The 23,838-nt window shown below is 45.4% G+C and overlaps 1 protein-coding gene across 1 annotated transcript; it reads left to right on the top strand.

Moving 5' to 3' along the window:
* Positions 1-1,135: 1,135 nt before the first annotated feature.
* On the top strand, positions 1,136-23,548 carry LOC134989466 (olfactory receptor 5AC2-like). The gene is made up of 3 exons (XM_063950611.1): positions 1,136-2,121; positions 16,977-17,185; positions 23,532-23,548. Exons 1-3 carry the CDS (start codon positions 1,136-1,138, stop codon positions 23,546-23,548), a joined length of 1,212 nt encoding a protein of 403 aa, XP_063806681.1.
* Positions 23,549-23,838: the final 290 nt, after the last annotated feature.

Genomic DNA, 23,838 nt, shown 5'->3' with positions numbered 1-23,838 from the left:
GATTCAATGACTCGCAGGCCCCATTCCCTTGCTAATGGTATCTCATGGTTCTTGATTGTACTATGTCATGAACATGGCACAGCTCCTCATGACCCATGCCTGGAAGCAGGCTTCTTGATAAGAGTAGATGTGGTCTGGGCAGCCACATAGAGTCTGAAATATTGGCTTACAATGGTCTGGGCAGTGTATTCCACAGTTTGATCTATTGTGGACACCACTACCGTGAACTTGGTGAAGTGGTCAGTCATGACCAACACTTACTGGCAGAGTCACAAACAAATGGATTCCAAATTTAGGTCACCAAACATCGTTTCATGATCCACTGAAATGTGGCCACTGCATTGGACAAGTCAAAGGGCAGCTTACAAAATTCAAACAGCCCCATCGGCATTATGAAGGTTGTCTTCTACCTATTCTTCTTAGTCACCAGATTATGCCAGTATGCACTAGCCAGATCTATGGTGGAAGGTGCCAGGCCCATCTAAGTGCTGCCAATGATTCTTCTATATGTGGGAAAGGATACACATCATGGATGGTACATTGGTTCAGCTGCCCATGATCAACACAGAAGTAGTGTTGCACAGCAGTGGAAGATAAGGACATGGCCTTATGGCAATATCTCACCCAATGGTAGCTTGTATACAGTAAAAAGCATGGGAGATATCAGGGCCAGAACTAGAGGTGTGAGACTGGTGAGGTGGCACAGAGTGCTGTGGTTGGCACCATTGCTGTACCACAGCCCTTGCTACTGGCTAGAAATAGGCTACTGTATCTCATCTGTGTGTGAGGTGTATCCTTTAGTACATGCAACATATTCATTTTGATCAAACTGCAGCTTAGTAAATATGACCCTTTGCCTTTTTGCCAGCTAAAAAAAAAAAAAAAAAATCTGTTGCTTTATTTCAGTCAGTTTGCAATGACATAGAAGCCTTGTGAGAGCAAATCCCAGAGGAAGAATTCCTACCTGAAATATGCCTATAAGAAGAGGGACGGAAATCACTGGATATCCAGATATCACAGAGCACAGTCACTGCGCAGTCACTTACCTGCAGCCATCCTCACATAGGACTGACGCTTCCTTTTATTCACATGACACAAAACTCAGTATTAGCATTATAGAAAAGTATTAGTAATTATGTCTCTGATGGAATATGAGGCAGGAATGAAGGGGGAAAACCTGTCTGGGTTCAGTCCGTCTTTTGTGTTCCTGGGACTGTTGGACATTGAGAATTATAGATACCTATACTTTGTCTTAGCCCTCAGCCTGTATATAATCACCATGTTGCTCTGCGGCCTGATTGTGTATGTAATCTGGGCTGAGGAAAGTCTCCATGAGCCAATGTATATTTTCATAGGTAACCTGATTCTCAATGGTGCGTGTGGAAACACAATTATCTTCCCCCAATTTATAATGAACCTGCTGTTGGGATCCTCCACAATCTCATTTCCGCAGTGTCTCGCACAGATATTCTGTGTCCAGAGCTTTTCTACGGTTGAAATATTCACGTTTACCACCATGGCCTATGACCGGTATTTGGCCGTGGCTAACCCCCTGAGATACTCTTCCTTGATGACAAATGTAAAAGCTCTGACATATATATTTATCATTTGGATCGTTGTCTTTATACTGGTCCTGGTTCCTGTGATACTGACGGCAAAGCTCCAGTTCTGTGGGGTGAATATTAATAAAATTTTCTGTGACAATATGTCCCTGGTCAGATTGGCCTGCGGAAGTTCCTCAGTGAATGACATCTTTGGACTTATTGAAACATTATTTGTCATTTTGTCTGCCATAATAGTTATTATATACTGCTATATGAGGACGCTGCTGATCTGCCTGAAGGTCTCCGGAGCAGCTTCTCTGAAAGCCGCCCATACGCTGGTGACCCACATAGTCACATTCTCTGTATTTATGACAGCATCACTATTCGTCTTTCTAAGGTACAGACTGAATGGTGGCGCAGTGTCTGTCACCGCTCATGTGATACTGTCCATCACCGGACTTCTCACGTCTGTCATTGTGAACCCGATTGTGTATGGGGTAAGGACGGAGGCTCTAAAGCTAAAACTAATCCATAATATAAAGGAAATGCACATACTGAAGAGACTTTCTGAGCCAAAGTAACTGCAGCTTCTGTGTGCACGGCTCTGGGCTGTAATGAGTACTTGGCACTTGTGACAAGATATTCTTTGAGTGTTTGCTGGCTGATCAAGGACCTCGGCTTATTCAAAAACAGTTTATGGTGGAACAGTCCAATGATGGCCACATACAGTGAAGCTGCAGGACTGGATGTTATTTATTAAATGTAACATAATGATTAAAAGATTTTATAGAAAAAAAAAACCATTTTCTTTATTCTTCCCATACATAAAAGCAGCTCTTAACCATCCAGGGGTGCCGGAGATAGTCCAGGGCTTCAGCCCAGGTCTTGGGTGACCTGAAGTGGTGGACACCTTTATTGCAGGATCCCCACATATCCAGGAATCCCTGGCCAGGCTGTCTAGTTTTTGGGATGAATGGTTTGGCCTGGGGGATCCCACCAAGTGTATCCCCTGCTTGTGGAGCCTGGTGCTGGTTCATTAAAGAATGGGGGACCTCTACATGTTTTGGTTCCCATATTTTTGGAACCAGGAGCAGCTCAAAGAGCCCCGTGCTGGTTATGTTTTTTTGGGACACACCATGTTGGGGGTTTATTTTCTGATTTTTTTAACCATTTAATTACTTTAGCATGGAGAAACCTGTACGGATCTCACTGATCTGTGCAGGCTTCTGTCAAAACTCGCACCTTGTAATGAAACTCGCATTTCAACTCTCCAACTCGCAGGCTCTTACATATAGGAGGTAATTCCAAGTTGATCGCAGCAGGACATTTTTTAGCAATTGGGCAAAACCATGTGCACTGCAGGGGGGTCAGATATAACATTTGCAGAGAGAGTTAGATTTGGGTGTGGTGAGTTCAATCTGCAATCTAATTTGCAGTGTAAAAATAAAGCAGCCTATATTTACCCTGCACAGAAACAAAATAACCCACCCAAATCTAACTTTCTCTGCAAATGTTATATCTGTCCCCCCTGCAGTGCACATGGTTTTGCCCAATTGCTATAAAATTTCCTGCTGCGATCAACTTGGAATTACCCCCATAGTACAAACTCGCAGTTAGTTTGTACTCACACATTCACTCACACCATATAACATTCCACCCTTAGGGGCAGTTTCCATTAAGTGAAGTAACTATGCACCGTACTCACAGGGGCAGATTTCTGATCGCAGTTTATGGAGGTGGGTGAAGAAATCCGTTGCCGTGACTGGCTGGTAGATGCACAGTGCGAGTTGTATCTGACAATTAGGGATTATCCTGGATTGCTGGTCCTGTATTCTGCTAATGCTGTGATAGTGGATGTATGACAGTCCATACCCACATCCCTGACTGGTGTATGACTGGAGAGTAAATGGGCAGAATGTTATATGTATGTAATAATGTGTACAGTACTGGTGACTGAGAAGGGCTCTAATGTTCATGTGTTTTTCATATTAAATGATTCTATTATGTATAGAGATGTATGAGATTAGAGAGGGGGATTCAGCTGATACAATATAGTAATACGGTATACGCTTCGCACGCACACACCACTCACACTGCACTAGTGACGCTGGGCTGTGACTTTAGCCGCTCAGGAACTCATTTTACACACGTACAAAGTGTCAGATGAAGCTCAGCAGAACTTAGTATGACATAAAGCTGAGGCTGCTGCATCATTGGCTTCCTATAGAGAGTCACAGCAATCACACACACGTGTTCTATAAAACGCACAGTCTCGTGTAGTGGTTTTGGTGCATCGTATGGTGACCAAGGGCCTAATTCAGACCTGATTGCTGCTGTATGTATATGCACGGACCACTGCAATACTGTGCGAACGCATCGCACATGTGTGACCAGGATCAAGAACAAAAAGTGCAACAGTGCACAAAAGAGGTGTTTACTATTTGGCATCGCAGAGGAGCGATGCGTATGCATAGCAGCGATTCGCAGCGCAGGATTGGGCAGCTTGTCATACATGTGTGTAGCGATTGCTAGTTAGCAAACAAATGCAGAAAGGTGGGGGGGTTTATCCTCACCTAAAGGTAAAATAAAAACCTAAGGAATCAAAATGTGATTGTAAAGTTAAGTGATAAAACACTGCAAATTGAAGAGTTTGACAATCTAATTTCTCAATGACATTCAGCAATTAACGCACTAAACATATCATCAAAATATGTTTGCTGTCCTATTTGCACAACACACTCAATACTGGAGATGTGCGGGTTCAGATCTCAGAGATCCGAACCCCCCCACCAAACTTCACGATCTAAGACGGGATCCGAGTCCAGCTCGGGACTTCCCACCAGACTCGGACCACAGTACCAGGCAAAACGTCATCATCCCGCTGTTGGAGTCTCTCGGGTAATTGGATTCCATATAAGGAGCTGCGTGTTGCCACCATTTTCACTTTGGACTTAGAGAGTGAGGGAGGGAGACAGACATCTGTCTCTCTGTGGGTGGCGGCGTCTGGTGGGGCCTGTGTGTACTCTTTAGGGGTGCTGTCCTGTGTGTTGTTATGGGTGCTGTACATGGGTGTTGCTGTCCTGTGTGTACAGATGCACTGTCCTATATGTTGTAGTGGGGTATTGAATAAATAAAGGTACACTGGCCCTGTCTTGTATCCTGTAAAAATACAGGGGTGTTGTTAAAATACAGAGGGGCTGGCCCTGACCTGTAAGCTGTAGAAAGAAATACAGAGGTGCTGTGAAAATACAGGGGTCTGTGTCCCTGTTTTGTATTGTGTAAAAATACAGGGGTGTTGTTAAAATACAGGGGTGTTGTGAAAATACAGGGGTGCTGTAAAAAACACACGGGTGCTGTGTCCCTGTCTTGTGTTATTTAAAAATACAGGATTGTTGTTAAAATACAGGGGTGCTAGCCCTGTCCTGTATGCTGAAAAATACAGGGGTGTTGTTAAAACAAAGGTACACTGGCTCTGTCCTGTATGCTGTAAAAATGCAGGGTTGCTGCGAAAATACAGGGCATCTGTGTCCCTGTCTTGTATGCTGTGAAAATACAGGGGTTTTGTTGAAATATAGGTGTGCTGTCCCTGTCCTGTATGCTGAAAAATACAGGGTTGTTGTAAAAATAACGATACACAGGCCCTGCCCTGTATGCTGTAAACATACAGGGGTGTTGTTAAAATAAAGGTACACTGGTCCTGTCCTGTATGCTATACAAATATAGGGGTGCTGTGAAAATACAAGGATTATGTGTCCCTGTTTTGTATGCTGTAAAATTACAGGGCTGTTGTTAAAATAAAGGTACACTGGCCCTGTCCTGTATGCTGTAATAATACAGGGGTGCTGTTACCCTGTCTTGTATGCTGTAAAAATAAAGGGGTGTTGTTTAAAACAAGCTACACTGGCCCTGTTTTGTATGCTGTAAAAATACAGGGGTGTTGTTAAAATAAAGGTATACTGGCCCTGTCCTGTATGCTGTAAAAATACTGGGGTGTTGATAAAATATAGGTACACTGGCCTGTCCGGTATGCTATAAAAATACAGAGGTGTTGTTAAAATAAAGGAACTCTGGCCCTGTACTGTATGCTTTAAAAATACAGAAGTGCTCTGAAAATTCAGTGGTGCTGTGTCCCTGTCTTGTATGCTGCAAAAACAAAGGGGTTTTGTTAAAATAAAGGTACACTGGCCTTGGCATGCATGCTGTAAAAATACAGGGGTGCTGTTCAAATAAAGGTACACTGGCCCTGTCCTGTATGCTGTAAAAATACAGGGGTTCTGTGAAAATACAGGGGTGTTGTGTACCTGTCTTTTATGCTGTAAAAATACAGAGGTGTTGTAAAAACAAAGGTACATTGGCCCTGTCCTGTATGCTGTAAAAATTCAGGGGTGTTGTTAAAACACAGGGGTGCTGGCACTGTCTTGTACGCTGTAAAAATACAGAAGTATTGTTAAAATAACGGTACACTGCCCCTGTCCTGAATGCTGTAAAAATAAAGGGGTGCTATTACCCTTAACACAAAGGTACACTTGCCCTGTCTTGTATGCTGTAAAAATACAGGGGTGTTGTTAAAAAAAGGTAATCTGGCCCTGTCCTGTATGCTGTAAAAATACTTGGGTGCTGTGAAAATATAGGTATACTTGCCTGTCTGGTATGTTGGAAAAAATAAAGAGGTGTTGTTAAAACAAGGAACACTGGCCATGTCCTGTATGCTGTAAAAATACAGGGGTGTCATTAAAATAAAGGTACACTAGCCCTGACCTGTATGCTGTAAAAAAACAGGGTTGTTGCTAAAATACAGGGGTACAGTGAAAAAACAAGGGCGCTATGTCCCTGTTTTGTATGCTGTAAAAATACAGGGGTTTTGTTGAAATATAGGGGTGCTGTCCCTGTCCTGTATGCTGAAAAAATACAGGGGTGTTGTTAAAATTGAAGCACACTGGCCCTGCCATGTGTGCTGTAAACGTACAGGGGTGTTGTTAAAATAAAGGTACAAATGCCCTGTCCTGTATGCTATAAAAATATAGCGGTTCTGTGAAAATTCAGGGGTGCTGTGTCCCTGTTGTGTGTGCTGTGAAAAAACAGGGGTGTTGTTAAAATGAAGGTACACTGGCCCTGTCCTTTATTCTGTAAAAATTCCGGGGTGCTATTACCCTGTCTTGTATGCTGTAAAAATACAGGGGTGTTGTTAAAACAAACTTACACTGGCCCTGTATTGTATGCTGTAAAAATACAGGAGTGTTGTTAAAATAAAAGTACACTGGCCCTGTCCTGTATGGTGTAAAAATACAGAGGTGCTCTGAAAATTCAGTGGGGCTGTATCCCTATCTTGTATTCTGCAAAAACACAGGGGTGTTGTTAAAAAATAGGTACACTGGCCCTGTCATGTATGCTGTAAAAATACAGGGGTGTTGTTAAAATAAAGGTACACTGGCCCTGTTCTGTATGCCGTAAAAATACAGGGGTGCTGGTCCTGTCCTGTATGCTGTAAAAATACAGGGGTGCTGTTACCCTGTCTTGTATTCTGTAATAATACAGGGGTGTTGTTAAAACAAAGGTACACTGGCCCTGTCTTGTATTCTGTAAACATACAGGGGTGTTTTTAAAACAAAGGTACACTGGCCCTGTCCTGTATGCTGTAAAAATACAGAAGTGTTGTTAAAATAAAGGTACACTGGCCCTGTCCTGTATGAAGTAAAAATGCAGGAGTGTTGTTAAAATAGAGGTACATTGGCAATGTCCTGTATGCTGTAAAAATGCAGGGGTTCTGTGACAATACAGGGGTGCTGTGTCCCTGTCTTGTATGCTGTAAAAATACAGGGGATTTGGTGAAATATAGGTACACTGGCCCTGTCCTTTATGCTGTAATAATACAGGGGTGCTGTTACCCTGTCTTGTATGCTGTAAAATAAAGGGGTGTTGTTAAAAATAAGGCACACTGGCCCTGTTCTGTGTGCTTTAAACATACAGGGGTGTTGTTAAAATAAAGGTACATTGGCCCTGTCCTGTATGCTATAAAAATATAGGGGTTCTGTGAAAATTCAGGGGTGCTGTGTCCCTGTTTTGAGTGCTGTGAAAAAACAGGGGTGTTGTTAAAATGAAGGTACACTGGCCTGTCCTTTGTTCTGTTAAAATTCTGGGGTGCTTTTACCCTGTCTTGTATGCTGTAAAAATACAGGGGTGTTGTTAAAACAAACTTACACTGGCCCTGTATTGTATGCTGTAAAAATACAGGAGTGTTGCTAAAAACAAGCTACACTGGCCCCATTGTGTATGCTGTAAAAATACAGAGGTGTTAAAATAAAGGTACACTGGCCCTGCCCTGTATGGTGTAAAAAAACAGAGGTGCTCTGAAAATTCAGTGGTGCTGTATCCCTATCTTGTATTCTGCAAAAACACAGGGGTGTTGTTAAAATATAGGTACACTGGCCCTGTCATGTATGCTGTAAAAATACAGGGGTGTTGTTAAAATAAAGGTACACTGGCCCTGTCCTGTATGCTGTAAAAATACACGGGTGTTGTTAAAATAAATGTACACTGGCCCTGTCCTGTATGCCGTAAAAATACAGGGGTGCTGTTACCCTGTCTTGTATTCTGTAATAATACAGGGGTGTTGTTAAAACAAAGGTACACTGGCCCTCTCTTGTATTCTGTAAACATACAGGGGTGTTTTTAAAACAAAGGTACACTGGCCCTCTCTTGTATTCTGTAAACATACAGGGGTGTTTTTAAAACAAAGGTACACTGGCCCTCTCTTGTATTCTGTAAAAATGCAGGAGTGTTGTTAAAATAGAAGTACACTGGCCATGTCCTGTATGCTGTAAAAATGCAGGGGTTCTGTGAAAATCCAGGGGTGCTGTGTCCCTATCTTGTATGCTGTAAAAATACAGGGGATTTGGTGAAATATAGGTACACTGGCCCTGTCCTGTATGCTGTACTAATACAGGGGTGCTGTTACCCTGTCTTGTATGCTGTAAAATAAAGGGGTGTTGTTAAAAACAAGGTACACTGGCCATGTTTTGTGTGCTGTAAAAATACAGGGGTGTAGTAAAAAAAAAAAAAGGCAAATTGGCCCTGTTGTGTATGCTGCAAAAATACTGGGGTGCTGTGAAAATGAATTTACATTGGACTGTCTGGTATGTTGGAAAAATACAGGGGCGCTGTTATCCTGTCTTGTATGCTGTAAAAATACAGGGGTGTTGTTAAAATAATGGTACACTGGCTCTGTCCGGTATGCTGTAAAAATACTGGGGTGAGTCCACAGGTGCTCATGAAAAATAAATAAAACATACATAGTGTATTATGTCTAAAACATTCATATAGATTTAGGTAGAATCTTTGAAAGAGTCTCGTACCAAAATGATAGGTCTACCGTATTAAAAGCAGACAACCACGCTTTGTAGGAGCTGGAATATCACCAGTCTGGATTCCTTCCACTCAAAATCCTCTCATCAATGGAGTAAACCTGAAAAGAGAGAAACAAAGCCTCCAATAGTGTAACATCATTTTAATCATAAAACATCACCATAAACTCAGGGGATATGGATGGTCTCTCACCAATCGGAGTGGTCTGCCAAGTAAGTAGACAAAACAGCATGGGTAAAGATGGTAATATCAGGTGTCCCTGGAACCCGCCTTCCAACTCCAGTGGTGGTATCCCAAACGTCTCCCCAAAAAGAACAAATCCTCCTGTCAACGCGTTTCGACATGCTCTGGTGTCTTTATCAAGGCATAATGAGGATTTAAAACTTCCACATATATATACCCCTCCCAATCCAGCACTGAGACCCACCTATTTCCAGACATGGATCCACTGCACACTAATGTCCCTATCCCAAAAGGTTGTCACACCCCTTCCCCAAGTCCACTCCATTCCTTTCTGGGTTTAAGAAACTCCTGCCTTGAAAAGAGCATGTCATATCCGGAAGTCATCATCGTCGCCCGGAAGAAGTCATCCCTCCAGGGCCGACGCGTCATTACCGGAAGTAGTTTACAGGCGTGCGGAAGTCGTCATCCGCCTACTGCACCCAGATGTCATTGGTGCGTGGCTTCGCTCATCCTCCCGGAAGTGTGCCATCCTCCTACTAGTGTTTCTCCTCTGCAGCGGGAGAGTTTAACACATTCATGACTCATCACTGTATTGTCGGCAATATTGGAGTGGTTTTGTGTAAAGATACAAGTCCCTGTTTTGTTAAAAATTCCTCAAAAGAAGGGAAAGAAAGAAAAAATAAGTGTCTCAATTGGAACAATTAAATAACATCACCTTTTCCTCATAAAAACACTATACTTATACTTAAAACAGGTCATGATCTAAAACAATAAATTTCACCATCTAATCTCCTTAAATGTCATAAAAACCATTTCAACTCGAAATCCTTATTTAGTCCCTTGGGAACAAGGGTGCTACAGTTAAAAATCATGGTCATTTCATTCCGTGCCAGTTTAGATGCTAAATCATTCCCTCTGGTATCTCCCGTAATATGCTTTAAGCCATAAAAATTCCTTATTTGAGATTAATCACATTTATGGACATCTTTAAAGTGCAAAGAAAGGGCATGTGTTTCCATGCCCTTCGCAATGTTCCTCAAGTGTTCCCCCAACCTAACTTTAAGGGGTCTACTTGTACGTCCAATGTAAAATGTACTGCACGTACACTCAATGCAGTAAACTACATTGGACGTATGACAAGTAATAAATTCCGATATCTTTTCCTTTTTGCCATTAATATTGACCTCTGTAATTTTCATGCTGAAAGTGTTTCTTACTTTTTTACAACCCATACATGCCCCACACCTAAAAAAAGCCAGTGGTTAAAATTCTGGAGCTTTTAGGCGATGTTGGACATAAACTCTGTACTAGTTTTGCCTTAAGGTTCGGAGCTCGTCTAATTATGCATGTTGGATTTACTGGTAGGTCTTCTCCTATTACTGGGTCTTTCTTCAAGACCTGCCAGTGTTTTTTAAAAATCCGTTGGACTTTATTATGTTTTGAGGAAAAATTTGTGGTGAAAGCCCATTTGAATCTCTCATTCCTTTTATCATCACTTTTACCAATAGGTTTATCCAAAATAGCTTCCCTATCCAAATCTAAGGCGTCTTGAAGTGCCTGTTTGGTTTTAATCTTATCGTAACCACATTTATTGAAACGCTGTTCCATTTCCTTGGCTTGCACCGGAAAGACTTCTGATAAGGAAGTACTACAGAACTGCAGACATTATTGGTAGAATTGTTGAGAAGGATTATTGCTGCACTCAGATCTTCTGCATAAACGTGTCACGTTTGTTGTGTACCCGCCATACGGGTAGTGTTTCCCTCACCTAACTTACCTCTTCCATGTTCAAATAAACTGGTGTCAGTGAGGCCGGAAGTATCATCGCACAGTTTTGGTCCGTGTATCTTAATACCCCCGTTACTATCTGGCGAACCTGAAGCAGGAGCCATCTACCAGGTGACTCAGCAGAAGTGCCGGGAAGATCAAGAAAGGTCAGTGAGTAACCCCTATACCGTGAACCATACTTACCAGTGTACTACACAAGTAGGCCAAAGTAATGTAGTGTAGGTGTTTATTCATAATGATTAGAAATAGGTCGATCCTTGCTTTAGTTTTTTTCTATATTTTTGTGTATGTTTTGTGTCTAAAAGATGATGACCATAATATTAGAGACTGTATCAGAAACTTGTAAAGACTGTTTTTTTGGAAACTTCACAAACATATGTTGAATATTTGTGCTCAATATATATATATATATATATATTTCTCTGACGTCCTAGTGGATGCTGGGAACTCCGTAAGGACCATGGGGAATAGACGGGCTCCGCAGGAGACTGGGCACTCTAAAAGAAAGATTAGGTAATATCTGGTGTGCACTGGCTCCTCCCTCTTTGCCCCTCCTCCAGACCCCAGTTAGAATCTGTGCCCGGCCAGAGCTGGATGCTCCTAGTGGGCTCTCCTGAGCTTGCTAGAAAAGAAAGTATTTGTTAGGTTTTTTATTTTCAGTGAGATCTGCTGGCAACAGACTCACTGCTATGTGGGACTGAGGGGAGAGAAGCAAACCTACCTGCTTGCAGCTAGCTTGTGCTTCTTAGGCTACTGGACACCATTAGCTCCAGAGGGTTCGAACACAGGGCCTGACCTCGATCGTCCGTTCCCGGAGCCGCGCCGCCGTCCCCCTTGCAGAGCCAGAAGACAGAAGAGAAGCGATGAAATCGGCGGCAGAAGACTCCTGTCTTCATTAAGGTAGCGCACAGGACTGCAGCTGTGCGCCATTGCTCCCACAGCATACCACACACTCCGGTCACTGTAGGGTGCAGGGCGTTGGGGGGGGGGGGGGCTCCCGGGGCAGCAATTATAATACCTTTTGGCATAAAATACACATAATACAGTCTGAAAACTGTATATGTGTAAAAACCCCCGCCATTAAGTACATAAAACGCGGGACAGAAGCCTGCCGCTGAGGGGGCGGGGCCTTCTTCCTCGGCACACCAGCGCCATTTTCCCTTCACAGCTCCGCTGGAAGCAGCTCCCCAGGCTCTCCCCTGCAGTATCCTGATACAAGAAGGGTAAAAAAGAGAGGGGGGCACATAAATTTAGGCGCAAATAAGATATTTAAGCAGCTATTGGGTAAATCACTTTTTATAGTGTAAATCCTTCTGTTATATAGCGCTGTGGTGTGTGCTGGCATACTCTCTCTATGTCACCCCAAAGGACTTTGTGGGGTCCTGTCCTCAGTCTGAGCATTCCCTATGTGTGTGCGGTGTGTCGGTACGGCTGTGTCGACATGTTTGATGAGGAGGGTTACGTGGAGGCGGAGCAGGGGCAGATAAGTGTGGTGTCGCCCCCGACGGGGCCGACACCTGATTGGATGGATATATGGAAGGTCTTAACCGACAGTGTCAACTCCTTACATAAAAGGTTCGATGACGCAGCAGCCTTGGGACAGCCGGGGTCTCAGCCCGCGCCTGCCCAGGCGACTCAGAAGCCGTCAGGGGCTCATAAACGCCCGCTAGCTCTGATGGTAGACACAGATGTCGACACGGAGTCTGACTCCAGTGTAGATGAGGATGAGACAAATGTACAGTCTACAAAAGCCATCCGATGCATGATTACTGCAATGAAAGATGTATTGCACATTTCTGATATTAACCCGGTTACCACCAAGAGGGGTATTATGTTTGGGGAGAAAAAGCAGCCAGTGACTTTTCCCCCATCTGATGAATTAAATGATTTGTGTGAAGAAGCCTGGAGTTCCCCTGATAAGAAACTAGTGATTTGTAAGAGGTTACTGATGGCGTACCCTTTCCCGCCAACGGATAGGTTACGTTGGGAAACATCCCCTAGGGTGGACAAGGCGCTAACACGCTTATCTAAAAGGGTGGCACTGCCGTCTCAGGATACGGCCGCCCTAAAGGATCCTGCGGATAGAAAGCAGGAAGCTATCCTGAAGTCTGTGTATACACACTCTGGTACTCTACTGAGACCTGCTATTGCTTCAGCCTGGATGTGTAGTGCTGCAGCAGCATGGACTGATACCCTGTCAGACAACATTGATTGCCTGACAGGGATACTGTTTTGCTAACCATCGAACATATAAAAGACGTTGTCTTATATATGCGGGATGCCCAGAGGGACATTTGCCTGCTGGCATCTAGAATTAATGCAATGTCCATTTCTGCCAGGAGAGTATTATGGACTCGGCAGTGGACAGGTGATGCTGATTCTAAAAAACACATGGAGGTTTTGCCTTATAAGGGTGAGGAATTGTTTGGGGACGGTCTCTCTGACCTCTAATCCACAGCAACTGCTTTGAAGTCCACTTTTTTACCTCAGGTTCCCTCACAGCCTAAGAAAGCACCGTATTATCAAATGCAGTCCTTTCGGCCTCAGAAAGGCAAGCGGGTCAGAGGAGCATCCTTTCTGGCCAGAGGCAAGGGTAGAGGAAAGAAGCTGCACCAGGCAGCCAGTTCCCAGGAACAAAAATCCTCCCCTGCTTCCACTAAGTCCACCGCATGACGTTGGGGCTCCACAGGCGGAGCCAGGTGCGGTGGGGGCGCGTCTCCGAAACTTCAGCAACCAGTGGGTTCGCTCACAAGTGGATCTCTGGGCGGTACAAATTGTATCTCAGGGATACAAGCTGGAGTTCGAGACGACTCCCCCTCGCCGTTACCTCAAATCAGCCTTGCCAGCTGCTCCCAGGGAAAGGGAGGTAGTACTGGCGGCAATTCACAAGCTGTACCTCCAGCAGGTGATAATCAAGGTCCCCCTCCTTCAACAGGGCAGGGGTTACTATTCCACAATGTTTGTGGTACCGAAACCGGACGGTTCGGTGAGACCCATTCTGAATTTAAAATCCTTGAACACTTATATAAAGAAGTTCAAGTTCAAAATGGAATCGCTCAGGGCGGTTATTGCAAGCCTGGAAGAGGGGGATTTTATGGTGTCGCTGGACATCAAGGATGCTTACTTGCATGTCCCCATTTACCCACCTCACCAGGAATGCCTCAGGTTTGTGGTACAGGACTGTCATTACCAATTCCAGACGTTGCCGTTTGGTCTCTCCACGGCACCGAGAATATTTACCAAGGTAATGGCCGAAATGATGGTACTCCTTCGGAAGAAGGGAGTTATAATTATCCCGTACTTGGACGATCTCCTCATAAAGGCGAGGTCCAGAGAGCAGTTGTTGGTCAGCGTAGCACTCTCTCAGGAAGTGTTGCAACAGCACGGCTGGATTCTGAATATCCCAAAGTCGCAGCTGATTCCTGCGATGCGTCTGCTTTTCCTGGGCATGATTCTGGACACAGAACAGAAGAAGGTGTTTCTCCCGGTGGAGAAGGCCCAGGAATTGTCATCTCTGGTCAGGGACCTCCTGAAACCAAAACAGGTGTCGGTGCATCACTGCACGCGAGTCCTGGGAAAGATGGTAGCTTCTTACGAAGCAATTCCCTTTGGCAGGTTCCATGCAAGGATCTTTCAGTGGAATCTGTTGGAAAAATGGTCCGGATCACATCTTCAGATGCATCGGTTGATCACCTTGTCCCCAAGGGCCAGGGTGTCTCTGCTGTGGTGGCTGCAGAGTGCTCATCTTCTCGAGGGCCGCAGGTTCGGCATACAGGACTGGGTCCTGGTGACCACGGATGCAAGCCTCCGAGGATGGGGGGCAGTCACTCAGGGAAGAAACTTCCAAGGACAGTGGTCAAGTCTGGAGACTTCACTACACATAAATATACTGGAACTAAGGGCCATTTACAACGCCCCTGCTTCAAAACCACCCAGTACTGATTCAATCAGACAACATCACGGCGGTCGCCCATGTAAACCGACAGGGCGGCACGAGAAGCAGGATGGCAATGGCAGAAGCCACAAGGATTCTTCGATGGGCGGAGAATCACGTGCTAGCACTGTCAGCAGTGTTAATTCCGGGAGTGGACAACTGGGAAGCAGACTTCCTCAGCAGGCACAACCTCCACCCGGGAGAGTGGGGACTTCATCAAGAAGTCTTCGAGCAGATTGCAAATCGGTGGGAACGGCCACAGGTGGACATGATGGCGTCCCACCTAAACAAAAAGCTAAAAAAATATTGCACCAGGTCAAGGGACCCTCAGGCGATAGCTGTGGACGCACTGGTAACTCCGTGGATGTTCCAATCGGTATATGTGTTCCCTCCTCTTCCTCTCATACCCAAGGTACTGAGAATAATAAGAAAAAGAAGAGTGAGAACAATACTCATCGTTCCGGATTGGCCAAGAAGGACTTGGTACCCAGAACTACAAGAGATGATCACAGAGGACCCATGGCCTCTGCCTCTCAGACAGGACCTGTTACAGCAGGGGCCCTGTCTGTTCCAAGACTTACCGCGGCTGCGTTTGACGGCATGGCGGTTGAACGCCGGATCCTAACGGAAAAGGGCATTCCAGATGAAGTGATTCCTACGCTGATAAAAGCTAGGAAGGATGTGACAGCAAAGCATTATCACCGCATATGGCGAAAATATGTCGCTTGGTGTGAGGCCAGGAAGGCCCCAAAAGAGGAATTCCAGCTGGGTCGATTTCTGCACTTCCTACAGTCAGGGGTGACTATGGGCCTAAAATTGGGGTCCATAAAGGTCCAGATTTCGGCCCTATCTATTTTCTTTCAAAAAGAACTGGCTTCACTGCCTGAAGTTCAGACGTTTGTTAAGGGAGTGCTGCATATTCAGCCCCCTTTTGTGCCTCCAGTGGCACCTTGGGATCTTAACGTTGTGTTAGATTTCCTGAAATCACACTGGTTTGTGCCACTTAGGACCGTGGAGCTAAAGTATCTCACGTGGAAGGTGGTCATGCTGTTGGCCTTAGCTTCAACTAGGCGGGTGTCAGAATTGGCGGCTTTATCCTGTAAAAGCCCTTATCTGATCTTCCATATGGACAGGGCAGAATTGAGGACTCGTCCCCAATTTCTCCCAAAGGTGGTATCATCGTTTCATTTGAACCAACCTATTGTGGTGCCTGCGGCTACTCGGGACTTGGAGGATTCCAAGTTGCTGGACGTAGTCCGGGCTTTGGAAATTTATGTTTCCAGGACGGCTGGAGTCAGGAAAACTGACTCGCTGTTTATCCTGCATGCGCCCAACAAGCTGGGTGCTCCTGCTTCTAAGCAGACTATTGCTCGCTGGATCTGTAACACGATTCAGCAAGCTCATTCTGCAGCTGGATTGCCGCATCCAAAATCAGTAAAAGCCCATTCCACAAGGAAGGTGGGCTCTTCTTGGGCGGCTGCCCGAGGGGTCTCGGCTTTACAACTTTGCCGAGCTGCTACTTGGTCGGGTTCAAACACATTTGCAAAATTCTACAAGTTTGATACCCTAGCTGAGGAGGACCTGGAGTTCTCTCATTCGGTGCTGCAGAGTCACCCGCACTCTCCCGCCCGTTTGGGAGCTTTGGTATAATCCCCATGGTCCTTACGGAGTTCCCAGCATCCACTAGGACGTCAGAGAAAATAAGAATTTACTCACCGGTAATTCTATTTCTCGTAGTCCGTAGTGGATGCTGGGCGCCCGTCCCAAGTGCGGACTCTCTGCAATACATGTATATAGTTATTGCTTCACTAAAGGGTTATTGTTATGAGCCAAGGAGGCTCTGTTGTAGTTCATACTGTTAACTGGGTATGGTTATTACAAGTTGTACAGTGTGATTGGTGTGGCTGGTATGAGTCTTACCCTGGATTCCAAATCCTTTCCTTGTTGTGTCAGCTCTCCGGGCACAGTTTCCCTAACTGAGGTCTGGAGGAGGGGCATAGAGGGAGGAGCCAGTGCACACCAGATAGTACCTAATCTTTCTTTTAGAGTGCCCAGTCTCCTGCGGAGCCCGTCTATTCCCCATGGTCCTTACGGAGTTCCCAGCATCCACTACAGACTACGAGAAATAGAATTACCGGTGAGTAAATTCTTATATTTTTTTTTAGATGGGATGACTTCAAGTGCCGGTTGAAAGGAAAGATATCTGCACGGTGGCGCCATGCGAGAGGAACAGCTGGGGGCAGACTTCCTGAGAGTCTGGAGTACTCCACCTTGGTGGAGCTTGCCTTGGGCTGTGTGGCCGATGAGAAGGTGGCAGACGTGTCCGAGATGGAAACAGACATGCCTGCATTTGAAGCTCTGCATGCCAAGCCATGTAATTATGTTAGCAATATGTAACGCAATTTAATGTCATTCCGAATGGCATTACTCATTTTTTCCCCCCAAACATAATTACAGAAAAGATGGTGCAACTCCCCCAGCCTGGGGAGGGTGTGTCTGATTCTATGTCTGAGGGTGGCCCGGACTCGTCACCACACCGGGAAGACACTGAAGCCCCCCCCACCCCCTGCCCCAAACAAACCATCCAGGAGCTTCTGTTGGAAATACGCCAACAAGGCCAAAGAGCTGAGCAATTCCAGCAACAGATGCTCCTGAACTAGCGAGCGGTGGGCCCAGGTGCGACAAAATGCTTTGCCCCCCCCCCCCCCCCCATCCCATCCAAGTCCACCCCCTCACCCCTGGAGAGGATCTGGTGAGGGGGACCTGCTCAGGGCCAGAGAAATGAATACCTAGCAACAGTGCCGTAACTAGACATTTTAGCACTGTGTGCAAGAAACGGCATCGGAGCCCCACCCCTGCATGCAAAACAGGGGCCGTGCACGCCGTAGGCGCACGCAAAAATTCATAGGGGCGTGGCTTCGTGGGGAAGGGGTGTGGCCACAAAATAATACCAATTCATAAAACGGTGCACAGTAGTCTCCATTATTCAAATTACGCCGCACAGTAGCACCACTACATCAGGTAGAGACCCTTTTACACCTTACGGCAGACAGATTCCCCTTTTTACACATTACAGCAGACAGCGTCCCCTTTTTACACATTACGGCAGACAGCGTCCTCTTTTTACACATAGCAGCAGACAGCGTGCCCTTTTTACACATAACGGCAGACAGCGTGCCCTTGTTACACATAGCGGCAGACAGCGTGCCCTTGTTACACATAGCAGCAGACAGCGTGCAATTTTTACACATAACGGCAGACAGCGTGCCCTTGTTACACATAGCAGCAGACAGCGTGCCCTTTTTACACATAGCGGCAGACAGCGTGCACTTTTTACACATAACGGCAGACAGCGTCCCCTTTTTACACATAACGGCAGACAGCGTGCCCTTGTTACACATAGTGGCAGACAGCGTACAATTTTTACACATAACGGCAGACAGCGTGCCCTTGTTAAACATAGCGGCAGGCAGCGTACACTTTTTACACATAACAGCAGACAGGGTCCCTTTTTACACATTACGGCAGACAGCGTGCCCTTGTTACACATAACGGCAGACAGCGTGCCCTTGTTACACATAGCAGCAGACAGCGTGCCCTTTTTACACATAGCGGCAGACAGCATGCACTTTTTACACATAACGGCAGACAGCGTGCCCTTTTTACACATAACGGCAGACAGCGTGCCCTTGTTACACATAGTGGCAGACAGCGTACACTTTTTACACATAACGGCAGACAGCGTCCCTTTGTACACATTACAGCAGACAGCGTGCCCTTGTTACACATTAGGGCAGGCAGATTCCCCCTTTTTACTCATTGCGGCAGGCAGATTCCCCCTTTTTAGACATTACGTCAGGCAGATTCCCCTTTTTTACACATTGCGGCAGGCAGATTCCCCTTTTTACACATTGCGGCAAAGATTCCCCCTTTTTACACATTACGGCAGGCAGATTCCCCCTTTTTACACATTGCGGAAGGCAGATTCCCCCTTTTTACACATTGCGGCAGGCAGATCCCCTTTTTTACACATTGCGGCAGGCAGATCCCCTTTTTTACACATTGCGGCAGACAGTCCCCCTTTTTGCACATGGAAAGAAAGAAAGAAAGAAAGAAAGAAAGAAAGAAAGAAAGAAAGAAAGAAAGAAAGAAAGAAAGAAAGAAAGAAGAATTATACTTACCTTCTCCGCTGGCTCAGGCTCCTCGGTGCAGCTTCTGGTCACGATTCCCGGGCAGGAGAGAAGGAGGAGGAGGGAGGTGGAGGAGGGAGCCGCAGCAGCGCTGTGTTATTCGTTGAGGCGCTGCTGCTGCTGCCCCTCTGCTTCATTATAGGCTGTTCTCGGAAGACATCCTATAGTGAAGCAGAGGGACAGCAGCAGCAGCGCCTCAACCAGTAGTAAAGCGCTGCTGCGGCTCCCTCCTCCACCTCCCTCCTCCTCCTTCTCCCCCGTACCGCTGCGCTCCTCTCCTCTCTGTCCGGGCGGCTGTGTGCTGCGGGCAGCGGTTGCCCGCAGTACACAGCGGCATGTAATGAGTCAGTTTGACTCATTACACGCTTTGGGCCCCTGGACAGTTGCGGGCCCAAGTGCAACGCACTGGTTGCACTGGCGGTAGTTCCGCCTCTGCTCCTGGAGATGCATGAGCTCACCTCCACTATTAGCAATGGCATACATGAGGTAACCACCCTTCTAGGCCCGTTGCCCAAGGCATACAGGCCATCACATCCCTCCACACTCAGACTCTCAGGGAGTCTACCTTATGTGCCCCACAACTCACCAGAACCCCCCCTTCATCCGGCAGAAGAAAAAAGGCCTACAATGAAATTTCTCACCAAATGTATTCCCAATAGTTCCTGCCCCCATATTTTTGTTGGTTTATGGAATTAGAATGTGCAGCTCCTTCCTGTAAAATAGGTATTGTGTTGGCTGAGATTGGCTACCTGGCACTGTGAGATGCTCCTCTGCACATCCAGGTGCTTGATGTTGTGTTTGTGTTGTAAAAATATATGAATGTTTTTTTTTTTCTTTGTACAAAGAAATTGTTATTATCATTTCTTGTTGCTAATTATGCAATAATGTGTTCTTTTGCCGAAAAAACAAAGGCAAATAAATTACTTTTTTGTTCACCCAGTTACTACTGTACTATATATATTGTTTGTCCTTTTACTGTAGCACGAGTGATGTACATTATGCCAAGTGCCAACACTTGCAGCATGCAAGTAATGGTGCAATATGAGTAACACAAGTAAAGTATTCTTTTAGAAAACATGGCATGTAGGTGGGAGAGGTGCATACAGAAAGTCTATTTAGATTGCACACAGCAGTTTGACAACCAGCACAAATCAATGTTAAAACAAAAACAGGGATTTAAAAATGAGTTAATCTGTTGTAAGAGTGTAATTTTTAGAATGTTGTTCTTAGACACACATGTATAATAATTACAGACGAGCGGGTTCGGTTCTCAGAGAACAGAACCCTACCGGACTTCATGCTCCGAGCCCGGATCCGAGTCAGGCTCGGGTTTTCCTGCCAGACTAGGAAACCAGAACGAGGCAAAACGTCATCATCCCGCTGTCGGATTCTCACGGGATTTGGATTTCATATAAGGAGCCGCGAGTCGCCGCCATTTTCACTCCGGCATTGGAGAGTGTAGAGAGAGGATGTGTCTCCGTCCTCAGTGTCCTCAGTGTCCGTGTCTTGTTCTGCATCTGTCCAGTCACAGTGGTTGTGTCCTCTTGCTGCCATATGCCCAGGACCTCTGTTTAGGGTGCTGTGTTGTGCTGCATCAGTTCAGTGGTGGTGTATTGTATTGCATCAGACCAGTGGTAGTGTCTTGTGCATCAGCCATCAGTCATTCCTGTAACCAGTCACAGGGAAATACTCTGCAGCCATATGTCCAGTGCTGCTGTATAATAATAACAAGTCCCTTACAGTATTGCTGTGTTGTCCCGCATCAGACCAGTGGTAGTGTCCTGGCCATCAGTCATTCCAGTGACCAGTCACAGTGGTATCCCCTGCTGCCATATGTCCAGTGCTGCTGTATAATAATAACAAGTCCCTTACAGTGTTGCTGTGTTGTCCTGCATCAGACCAATGGCAGTGTCCTGTGCATTAACCATCAGTCAGTCCAGTGACCAGTCACAGTGGTATCTTCTGCTGACATATGTCCAGTGCTCCTGTGCCGCATATTGTGTTATATAACTACAGAAAAATAATTAAGAACAAAAATTTGGAGGATAAAATAGGGAAAGATCAAGAACCACTTCCTCCTACTGCTGCTGCCACTAGCCATGACATAGATGATGAAATGCCATCAACGTCATCTGCCAAGGCCGATGCCCAATGTGATAGTAGACGTCATGTAAAATCAAAAAAGCCAAAGTTCAGTAAAAAGACCCAAGAAAATAAATTTAAATGGTCTGAGGAGAAACGTAAACTTGCCAATATGCCATTTACGACATGGAGTGGCAAGGAACGGCTGAGGTCCTGACCTATGTTCATGACTAGTGGTTCAGCTTCACATGACGATGGAACTTTGTAGTGATGAGCGAGGTTCGGTTTTACTCGGTTTTACTCGGTTTTACTCGGTTCTCAAAACGGCATCTTATTGGCTATCCAAAACACGTGACATCCGTGAGCCAATAAGATGCCGTTTTGAGAACCGAGTAAAACCGAGTAAAACCGAGTAAAACCGAATCCGCTCATCACTAGATGGAAGCCCTCATCCTCTCGCTAGAAAAATTAAACGAGTTAAGCTGGAAAAAGCACAGAAAAGAACTGTGCATTCTGAGATGGTATCACAAATCCCCAAGGAGAGTCCAAGCGTGTCAGCGGTTGTGATGCCTGACCTTCCCAACACTGGACGAGAAGAGGTGGCTCCTTGCACCATTTGCACACCCCCTACAAGGGCTGGAAGGAGCACCAACAGTCCAGTTTCTGATATTTAAATTGAAGATGTCACTGTTGAAGTACAGACATATATATTGGTAGATGCTCAATTAGCTTAGTGATATCATTCAGGTGCTCGAAAGGGAGGGGTATTTCTGAGCAAGAAAAAAAGGCATTTTGTTTCCCCCAGCACCCTGAATGATAACAGTAACCAGATATAAATCCCACATGATAACAGAATTCAGAGATCTTCGTTACACATATTTGAGCAAATGTGTGGTTAAACCCCAAAGCCGCATCAAGGCGTCTCTGTATATTTGGGGTCCCTAGCGCTATTTCTAGGTGCAGGGTGTGGCACCCCAAAAAACCAGCATAAGCCAGAAAGCCCAGCGTAGCATACCAGTGAAAAAACTATAGTGTTAATAAATTGGTATTTAGGAAGCCGAGGCTATAGAGAGCCTCGGCTTCCTAAATTTATTAACACTATAGTTTTTTCACTGGTATGCTTATGTTGGTGTTTTGGGGTGCCACACCCTGCACCTAGATATAGCGCTAGGGACCCCAAATATACAGAGATGCCTTTATGCGGCTTTGGGGCTTAACCACACATTTGAGCAAATATGTTTAACAAAGATCTCTGAATTCTATTATTATGTGGGATTTATATCTGGTTACTGTTATCATTCAGGGTGCTTGAGGAAACAAAATGCCTTTTTTTCTTGCTCAGAAATACCCCTCCCTTTCGAGCACCTGAATGATATCACTAAGCTAATTGAGCATCTACCATTATATATGTCTGTTGTGAGAGGCAGAGAGGTTCCTGCATTAGGAGGAGGTGCAGGCCCTGACATGCCACATGGAGCATTATGGGGTTGCTCCAAGGTAGGTAGCTCTGAGCTTAGACATATTGTAGTAAGGAGCCATTATCATGTGGCTCCTTGCTGGTTAATATTAGACCCAGATTGGGGTAATTGAGATGTGAGGTGTGGTGCCTCTGGACTGGCTGAGCTGGATGGCTTTAGTGTGGCATACCTTTACATTCTATTAACACTTTTCACTTATTAATTTCTAAACACTATTTCTCTATTTTAATTGCATTTCATTTTTGTATCACTTTCTCTATTGCTTCGGCTTCCTAAATACTAGTTTATTAACACTATAGTTTTTTCACTGGTATGCTACGCTGGGCTTTCTGGCTTATGCTGGTGTTTTGGGGTGCCACACCCTGCACCTAGATATAGCGCTAGGGACCCCAAATATACAGAGACGCCTTGATGCGGCTTTGGGGCTTAACCACACATTTGCGCAAATATGTGTAACGAAGATCTCTGAATTCTATTATTATGTGGGATTTATATCTGGTAACTATTATCATTCAGGGTGCTGGGGGAAACAAAATGCCTTTTTCTCTTACTGTTGAAGTACACCTGGATGAGGATATGGGTGTTGCTGGCGCTGAGGAGGAAGTTGACAAAGAGGATTCTGATGGTGATGTGGTTTGTTTAAATGAGGCACCAGGGAAGACACCTGTTGTCCGTGGGATGAAGAAGCCCATTGTGATGCCTTGGCAAAATACCAAAAAAGCCACCTCTTTGGTGTGGAATTATTTCTCAAAAAATCCGAACAACAGGTGTCAAGCCATGTGTTGCCTCTGTCAATCTGTAATAAGTAGGGCTTAAGGATGTTAACCACATAGGAACATACTCCCTTATACAGATGGGTCCACGTTTATCTGGACCTTTAGTAGGATTTACTGAGACTGTCCAGTCGGACCTAATCCTCTGCTGTAATGACTTAATCCCCTGCTGAATTGTTCTCTGTATTGTATTGCAGCTGAGAACAACAGATGAAGGGTTTATGCTAATAAGTCATGTTGTGCCTAGGCGCAAAAAACTAGTCAAGATAACCATGGACCCATCTGTACGTCGCCTGCAGTGCATTCATCATAAGTCAGTGTCAAGTTGTGAAACTTTGGGTAAGAGCGTAAGCAGTCCACTGACACCTAAATCCCTTCTGACTCTTGTACCTAAGCTCCTGCAAGCCACACCACCAACTCCCTCAATGTCAATTTCTTCCTCAGCCATGAACGTCAGTAGTCCTGCAGGCCATGTCCCTGGCAAGACTGATGAGTCCTCTCCTA

Source organism: Pseudophryne corroboree, chromosome 2 (assembly GCF_028390025.1).
Source record: "Pseudophryne corroboree isolate aPseCor3 chromosome 2, aPseCor3.hap2, whole genome shotgun sequence".
NCBI classification, from domain to species: domain Eukaryota; kingdom Metazoa; phylum Chordata; class Amphibia; order Anura; family Myobatrachidae; genus Pseudophryne; species Pseudophryne corroboree.
This window is presented reverse-complemented; position numbering and strand designations above follow the sequence as displayed.

Coding starts and splice junctions, on each gene's coding strand:
- LOC134989466 (XM_063950611.1), top strand. CDS start 1,136: ATGTCTCTGATGGAATATGAGGCAGGAATGAAGGGGGAAAACCTGTCT. Junction 2,122..16,976: donor AAGAGACTTTCTGAGCCAAA/GTAACTGCAGCT, acceptor ATTTTTTTTTAG/ATGGGATGACTTCAAGTGCC.